This window comes from Pagrus major, chromosome 16 (assembly GCF_040436345.1).
Source record: "Pagrus major chromosome 16, Pma_NU_1.0".
In the NCBI taxonomy this organism is placed as follows: Eukaryota; Metazoa; Chordata; class Actinopteri; order Spariformes; family Sparidae; genus Pagrus; species Pagrus major.
The window spans coordinates 28,688,757-28,697,550 of NC_133230.1; the positions used below are offsets into that span (position 1 = coordinate 28,688,757).

The following is an 8,794-nucleotide window of genomic DNA, read 5'->3' on the forward strand; positions in this document are numbered from 1 at the left end:
TTTGGATGGGTTCACTTCCAACTGCACTGATAAATGTACAGTTCTAATGTGCCTGTGCAGGTTATTTGTAGAGCCTGCTCGATATGAGATTTTAACCTGGCATACTCTACACTCATTTTCTCACCTTTCCAGCGTGTTCTCTCTCTCTCTCTCTCTCTCTCTCTCTCTCTCTCTCTCTCTCTCTCTCTCTGTGTGTGCTGTGACTGTATTACCGCTCCTCCTCCTGCTCAGTGTGGACACACGGACACCACCACGCATCATGTAGTTGACCAATCACGTGCGGCTTGAACAGAAAAAGAAACAAAGCGGCTCCGGCTCCCAGCAGGGAGCTGGACTGTGTGTCCTCTCATCATGATTTCGTATGCGAATGACCGAAGTCTCTCGACCTGACATGTGTAAGTGTTGATTTATGTTGTACTTGTCAGCTGAAGAGTTAAATTCTACCAGAAACTTAATTGCCTTTTCTAAAAGTCTTTTGTGTAAAGATGTTGTTCTTGACTCTAAACATTGATTCATATTGAGGACATGTTAAACTATAAATGACACATTAAACCATCTCAGCTGGAATAAAATACATTTTTAGACGGTTTTCACTGTCAAACCAGACACGTTAGTTCATTAGATTGTTTTTATAATGAAAATCTTTGATATAAATATCATCCTCTATATACTTATATGTAAAATTCTGGTTAAACTTTATTAAAGTCGATGTAAACGAGTCGATGATGGCGTCTGCAGTCAGTCTTTGTATGTGTGATCTGTACATAAGTGCTGCTTTCAGCACTGAGTTCATACACTGTAATAAATTTCAGGCTGGTTTAACTTATAAACTTAAGTTCAAAAGCTGCCTTAAAAACACGAGTTAACTCAACTTAGAGAAAAGCTTTATTTCAACTAAGGAAGGTAAGTTATATAAATTGCTTAATTAATGATCATTTATTGTTTGAACTTGATACTCTGAGGTGAAATTACTTACAATATTACATTGTGCATTAAATAAAACTTACTTTCTCTTGTTAACTTATGATTATATGTTGTTTCAACTCATAAAGTTCAGTAATACTAGTTATTTAACTCGTGATTTTGTACCATTTAAACCTGATAATTTGAGTTCAAACTACTTACTATATTGCATTTCAAGTTACTTTAACTCATGTTTTTAAGGCAGCTTTTGAACTTAAAGTTGCAAATTGAGCAAACTAATGTTTTTAAATAACTAATTTTGTCTTGACTCATAATGGCAAGTTAAACAGTTTACTAAAGATCACACTGAATAGACTTACAGTTCAAATACATTTATTGAACAAGGGTTAGGGTTAGGGTTAGGGTTCGACGCTCGCCTGCTCCCCACCGATTTCTGCCACCTGCAGCACGTTGAGAAACGAGATCCGAGCAGCCGGTCGCGCCCTGATCTTGCTGATAAAAAGTAGTCCTCCGCCACTTCTCTTTTACCGTCCTCTATCTGCTCGACAACAAGTGTTCCTCTTCTTCTGTTAATTGGCAGCTGCAACCGGGTGGAGCTCCCGAAGTATTTTAAAAGATCTTACATGATACTTATTAATCTTTATCAGATCAAGACGAAATTTCAAGCACTGTTTTTTACGGCGCATTAATATTGCTAACTCATTAAGGGTCACGCTCAGTTCATGAGATTCAGTTACTGTTGGTAAAGTAAAGAGGAAGTTTTTCTTCCTCATCCAGTCTGGTTGAGTTCCCCATTTTTGATAAGATAAGACTTGTTCTCATTTCTTCTTCCACAAATGACCAAAGACTCACAAACTCATATGTATTTATTTAATTTAACCCAGTGAAAACAAACCCGGATTTCAAAGTTGATTAACTGAAAGTTTAAGATCTTTTGTCTTTTCAACTGTTTAAAAAGCGTCAATTATTTTAATAATGTGGAAATATACAGGCAGTTTACTGCAAACAAAAAGCCTGCAGGACATCGCACAGTTTTGTGTTGTTCTTCACCAGATGGAGCCGTTGTTGCTTCCTGAGATGTCCACATACTTTTGGGCACTTAAGTGTTTTTATTATGAAGATAAATAATTTTCCTTTCTTTCATTTTAATCTGTTGGACCAAACAGCTGCTGATGTGTTTTTACTGAGCTGTTGAACTGAACTCTTCATCTTCACAGTTTAACCACTGGCGCCATCTTGTGTCAGATGTACAATACAGCAGCTTAGCGTTAGCATCAATCCTGTGTCCAGTCAGGAAGTCCTTGTGTGCAATGAGCAGGATAATAAAGACAGAGGAGTATTGTAAAGACTAAAGACAGACTGTAGATGTTTGTCGTGGTACATGTGAGGACTGAACTGTGATCACATGACTCTTCACCTCTGTCTCCTCTCACAGGGAGAAGATGATCTGCAGGATCCTGCTGCTCATCAGCCTCAACTGTGTCTGTGGTTAGTTTACAGCTTCACTTTATTTCACTGTGATTCCATGAATCAGTTAAAGTAGCCACATGTGAGCAAACAGTTGATGTTGATGAGCCTCTGCAGCTCTGAGACGTCACTACACTGTCCACAGAAACGTGTAGATGGCTGCCAAGTTAAAGTTGTCAGTGTGTCTGCTCCTCACTTTCCCTCTCTGTCTCCTCAACAGGAACATTTGTAGTGAATGTGACACAGACCTCCTATCAGGCAGAGGAGAACCACAACATCACACTGGAATGGATGTTCACAACCACAACTCACATTTCCCCCAACTCCATTTATATCTTCTGTGAGATGAAAACTGATCACAAAGTCTCAGTCCTGTTTGAACTACGTAGAGGTGTTGTGGTCCCAGAGTCTCGGGATCAACAGTTTGTAGGACGAGTCCAGTGGGAGAAGGATGTCCTCAGAGACGGACGAGTCAGACTTCATGTGTCCAGACTCAGGACTGAGGACTCAGGCCGGTACATGTGTGATGTGAGGACAAACTATGGTGTGGACTTTGGTGAATGTTGGCTCAAGGTCTCTGGTAAGTTGGTTGAGTAGAACTTTCAGTAGAACTTTATCAACAGGTTCAATTCAGCAGCTTTTTTGGATCAATAAGAACCTGAAGAAAAGTATTGAGGATGACCACAATCCACAATCCTTCACTTCATTCTCACAGTATCTCAGAAATATGTCACAACTTCAGCTGTTCTGTTGTGTGGTCTCTTTACAGCAGCGAGGGATTGGCCCGAACCTGAGAGACCCAACACAGACACACCTGAGAGACCCAACACAGCAAGTCGAGGATGGATTGTCCTCTACTGTGGACTGGGACTGACAGCAGCAGTGGTTGTTGTGTGGTTTGCTCGCCATTTATTTATTCACTGTTTTGCTAAGAAACAAAAGCCCAGCAGAGGATTTAAGAAAAGTTCCAGCTCAGCAGGACCAGAGGAAACAATTTTATCAGCACTGTAAATGAGGCCATTAAAACACATCATGCCTTCATATTGTTCAGCAAGTGTCCATGATATAAGAGTCAGAGGAGATAAACGATAATGGAGTTGATGGAGGAAACGTTGTTCTTCACCTTCAGATCTGAAAACTGCTCTGTGAGAAAACCTAGAATACCATGTATATGTTACAACTGTATATATGTTACATTTATACACTGTCGGGCCAAAAAAACGTCACCACCTGGATTTAACTAAGCAAATAGGTCAGAGCCATTCATTGGATAATTACTGCAGTGATTATATGTTTCAGTAAGGAATTTTCTGTAAGAAAATAAACTTTGCATTTCAATTCATGATCTGACTGTCAGCTGACCACAGTAGAATGTGGGACACACAGAATGCACCTGACAGTCCCTATAAATAATCGCTTGCCACCCATCACATAAGCTTCCCATCACCCACTTAACCATAGCAATCGTCCTGTGTTGTCTTTGAGAGAATCAATAACATTTTTATGCCCCATAAACACATTCAGATGTAACTTTATGTCCTGTAAACACATTTATCCAGTTTTCTGTGATTATTATAATTTTTGCCATCAGCAGCCTAACCTGTTGGCCAACACTGATCTGTGTTTATAATCAGTCAAGAAACCTCTGGACGTCCTTCCTGTATGTTGTTTATGCTAATTGTACTGTATATTGTCTAAATGGTAAAAGAGTTACTATTTTTGTAGTGTTATTTATTTACATGTGTTCCAAAAAAATCAATAAACAAGAGTCTTACCTAATTCAGTTGTTATTATTAGTGCATCATGTAAAGTGTAAGAACTGTAATGGGTTGGTTGTTTATGCTGGAGGTGTAAAGGAAAGGCAATTATCATTTTCAAGACTTTATTCAAACAAGTTAGAGATAATGCAAAACAAGGAGTAAATACAGAAGGACAAATAAACAGGTGTCAGGCAGAGTTCAGCTCCAACGTAGTCCTTGAATTCTGCCTGTAAAGCAACAGAAGAGCAACATAATTAGATATTTTTATGGAACAGAGCTTGACTATCCTCAGCATACTATGAACATATACACTTTCAATTGTGAATACTTTAGACATTCCTGGACAAAACTGTACAGATGCCCCAGTTTATATTACATTTTTTTGAAGTACCAGCCCTTTATCTTTCTTTTCATTTTTCTACTTGCTGTGTTTATTGTTATGCACCAAAACACAAATTCAAAATGTGAAAAACTACATGGCAAAAAATGTGATTCTGATTAGGGCACTTGTGTGTCCAAGTTACATGCCTGGTCAATATACTGTACAAACACAAGTAGTTTAGTTGTAGGTGGTGTTTATCAGAAAAAAAGTAATGTTCTCCTTTAGATGCTGACCTGCTCATGTGTAATCCTTTGAGCTTGATGATCTACTCAACGTATGAACATATGCTCCTTGACCTGCTTTGCCATATCTAATGTTACCATAGATAGCTGCTGCTAGCTAACCAGCAATAAGTAACAACTTCAAAATATACACTTTCGAAACAATTTCTGAATGCTAACAAAGCTAGCTTGACAGCTATCAGTGCTAGCAATGGCTATGTTGGTTGTTTACGTTCAATATCATAATATGAGGTGTTTACTTACAGGTGAATGAGACATGAAGTAGTGACTTGTAGTTAGATGTTGTGATGTAAACGATGCACTGATACACCCTCCTTCCCACTGCTTGTGAGGACTCGGACTCCATTGGCGGGATTCAGCAGTTGTTGGACGGTGCACGTTCATGGTTTGGGGGGAGAGGCTTTAGAGAGAGGCCTGAGTGCAGGGTGCAGGGTTAACTGGCTGGATACTTCTTGAAATCTAGCCTGGACGGGTTTATGTCTTACAAACCGCAGCTTTAAGTTTCGGCCATCTCCACAAAGTTTTCGGGAATATAAGGGGAACTTGACCGGCCAGGAGACGGTTTTCACTTCTCCATGTTCTCGCCATTGTCTCCTGTCATATGTATTTGACCCAAAGCCAGCACTTGCGGTTTAGTCACTAATTGCCAACCATGAAACATCTGCGTGACTGTGAAACTGAGAAGTGCTATAAGTGCTGCCTAATATTTGGCACTTGACATTGGCACTTCCTCCTTTATTTGATCAAACACCCCAGTGCGCACATTCAGCCTATTTGTGAAACCACAGTTGTTTATGTTGTTTGCTTTCCAGTCAATTAGATGATTTTATTTGACCTGTTAAATCAAAACCATGTTAATTTTTTACCACTATAACATCTGCTAAATTATCAAACAGGCCCAAATAGTTAAGAATATGTTGCAGAGCAAAACAAAGATTATACAGTTTCTCTTAACACTACAAGACTCAAAATTGTGTGTTTTTATAATGGAGTCTGCTAACCAGGAGAAGCAGCTCATATTAGTTTACTGTATTTGTAAAATGTGACATGTTTACGTCAATTTGTTTTATTCCTTTGTACATGTAGTGTAAATGTTGAGGTACAGCTGCTGGGAGGTAAGAAACTCTTCAGAAATGGAAGCAGACAGACTTTGACAGCGATGAGGCAACAAAGTGACACTTTTTACAAAGAAAGAAACATAATGATGTTATGATAATGAAAAAAGTTGGTGTGACCCTAAAGCACGACTCAACAGACAGGCAGGTCCAGTTAAAGATAAGTTTTAAGCCTAAACAGGCAGTGGTCAGTACCAGACTGAGAAGAGAACAATGAGCTGCAAACTGCAGCAAGACTCAGTTATAATTCAGCTCAGTCATCAGACAGAGAGGCATCCAGTTCACTGAAGACATCTTCTACAACAATGACATGAAGCCTCAGGGACTTTTCATTGGTCACAACCAGCTCTGCTCCTCTGGATACAATTAAACATAAAGAAAATTTCAGATCGAACTTCTTTCCATCAGGAGAAAAGTCGAGTGTTTCCCATCATGCACTGTGTTCTGTGGAGAGAAGAGAAACATCTGCAGCTGTCTATGATTTAATTCTGATGCTTCAAACATCGATATATACGAGAGAAAGCTGGAAAGAAAACAACATAAACTGTGATTTCACAAATAGACTGAATGTGCGCAGGAAACTTAGATCAAAACACTATTTGATCAGACTACACATTGCTGCACACCAACAATATGCAAGGTCAGCCTGATAAAGGGGAAGCATTGGTTGACTGTGGTTTGAAGTGTGGGAAGTACAAACCACTCAGGCGGGTTCCCAATGGACACAACCTCCATCACCTTACATCATCTCAGTAAAGTGATCAAGCAGTCTTAGCAAAACCCAGACAAGACGACTGAGAATGACCGAAGACTTCAGAAGCTCCTCTCTGTAAGTAATCGTGTTTGTTGAAGTCAGATGAGTCAGTCAGCTGTATGAGGGACATTCTACCAGAAACATCATTTCCATTTGTTTAAATCTTGTGTGTGAGAAGATTTTATTGATGAAACTAAACAGAGTCAGTGTTGATATTTGTTTGTTGTGGTACATGAGCAGGATAATAAAGACAAAAGGGGATTGTAAAGACTACAGACAGACTGTAGATGTTTGTTGTGGTACATGTGAGGACTGAACTGTGATCACATGACTCTTCACCTCTGTCTCCTCTCACAGGGAGAAGATGATCTGCAGGATCCTGCTGCTCATCAGCCTCAACTGTGTCTGTGGTTAGTTTACAGCTTCACTTTATTATCCATGAAGAGAAAAGCCGAAATGCACTTTCAGCCTCACTTACAGATTTTAGTAAGAATTCAATCTCTGTCTGCATTTGACCAAGCACATTTTAATCTCTGTTCTCTCTTTTCTACTCTCAGGATTGGTTGAGCCTCGTTACACAGGTCCAGTCTATCGGGCAGAGGAAAACCACAACATCACAGTGGAGTGGCGCTTCTCGTCCGAATCCAACATTTCTATCCCCTCACTGAAGATCCACTGTGTGTTCGTGGTGCCTGAGCTGAAGGTGTTTTATCACCTGGACAACAGTGTTGACGAGCCTCAGCATGAGCAGTTCACAGGACGGGTGCAGTGCGACAAAGACGCTCTCAGAACAGGACGGCTCAGACTTCATGTGTCCACAGTCAGGACTGAAGACTCGGGCCTGTACCTCTGTAGGATGGCCACTGAATCTGGCAGGAAGGTCACACAGTTCTCACTCAACATCGCTGGTAAGTCAAGATCGTCATGTCATGTGAAACAGTTTAAACACATCTGGTCAGTTAAAACAAACGTAGACTCAAACTATCAGCTACGCTGATTTAAGTTTGTGTGAACAGATAACTCAAACACACACACTGTTATTGCTCTTTACAGAAACCACCTTGACGCCCAAACCGGTGATACCAGAACCAAGACCAAAGCCAAAGCCAGAGAGTCGGGGCAGAATTGGCCTGTTTGTTGGACTGGGACTGGTAGCAGCAGCGGCAGCTGGACTGACTGTCAGTCACTGGACTTTATCATCTCGCTCTACCTAAAGTGAAACAAGTAGGACCCAGAAGTCGTGTCACATGAATGAAATGTTTCAGCTTCCTTTCTTCAGCCTCTGCTGCTCTGAAGACAGAATTGCTTCTCTTGTTTTATGACCACTGTTGTGCCAACTTAGACTTAAGATGTTCTGTAATATCAAAGAGAGTACTGTAATTAAAGTTACTGTTGATGCAGAGTACAGACAATCAGTGTAGTATGAGTTCTGCTGAAGTTAAGATGCTGTTAAGTTCTCTGTCTTATTATCCTGACTTGTGATTAATATGTGCTATTATTTCATTTCCTTTTCTTTGCACAGCAGATATTGTGAGTTCAGCGTGTCCTTTAGGATAAGTTGTTTCTGAAAGCATTCAATGACAGATGCCTCCTAAGTAGCTCTCACCCTCTTGTTTATATTTTATGTCATTTATGTGTGTTTATAGTAATATATTATCAAGTCATAATGTCGTCAAACATCTGTCAAAGTTTAAAAAAAAATCTTCCAACCTGCTGTGATGATCAAACAACAAAATGTTCTAATAAAATCTGTTCATGTTGAATCTACAAGTTCAGATGGTTGTTTGTTGTTGTTGTTTGTTTTTTTTTAGATATTCTGCTGAAAGACAAAAAAAATTAAAATAACTGTATGATGGAGAAAATCACATGACCAAAGACTGAAGCCTTTACAAAGTGAAACTGAACTTTGAGGCTGATGATTGACCTGAATTATAATTGAGTTTTGAGTCGTAAAATAATGGTTAATAAAGATATTACCACTATAATCTTTGCCAAATTAACAGAAAGACTCAAATAGTTAAAAGAGTGTTGTAGACAGCATTTCACAAAGTTTATACAGTTTCTCGTAACGCAACAAGTCTCAAAATTGAGCGTTTTTGAAATGAAGTCTGGTGACTTTCTTTTTCTTTCTCTAAAGAAGCAGCCTATAT

At 39.5% G+C, this 8,794-nt stretch overlaps 1 protein-coding gene across 1 annotated transcript; it reads left to right on the top strand.

Moving 5' to 3' along the window:
- Positions 1-309: 309 nt before the first annotated feature.
- Positions 310-3,496, top strand: LOC141010580 (uncharacterized). Its single transcript, XM_073483615.1, has 4 exons — positions 310-395; positions 2,360-2,412; positions 2,612-2,971; positions 3,161-3,496. Exons 2-4 carry the CDS (start codon positions 2,367-2,369, stop codon positions 3,400-3,402), a joined length of 648 nt encoding a protein of 215 aa, XP_073339716.1. The 5' UTR covers positions 310-395; positions 2,360-2,366; the 3' UTR covers positions 3,403-3,496.
- The last annotated feature ends 5,298 nt before the right edge of the window (positions 3,497-8,794 follow it).

What these genes read in the sequence shown, in the direction of transcription:
- LOC141010580 (XM_073483615.1), top strand. Translation starts at nt 2,367, where the DNA reads ATGATCTGCAGGATCCTGCTGCTCATCAGCCTCAACTGTGTCTGTG. An exon ending in CAGCCTCAACTGTGTCTGTG is followed by an intron (nt 2,413 to 2,611) that starts GTTAGTTTACAG and finishes TCTCCTCAACAG; the next exon opens with GAACATTTGTAGTGAATGTG. An exon ending in ATGTTGGCTCAAGGTCTCTG is followed by an intron (nt 2,972 to 3,160) that starts GTAAGTTGGTTG and finishes GTCTCTTTACAG; the next exon opens with CAGCGAGGGATTGGCCCGAA.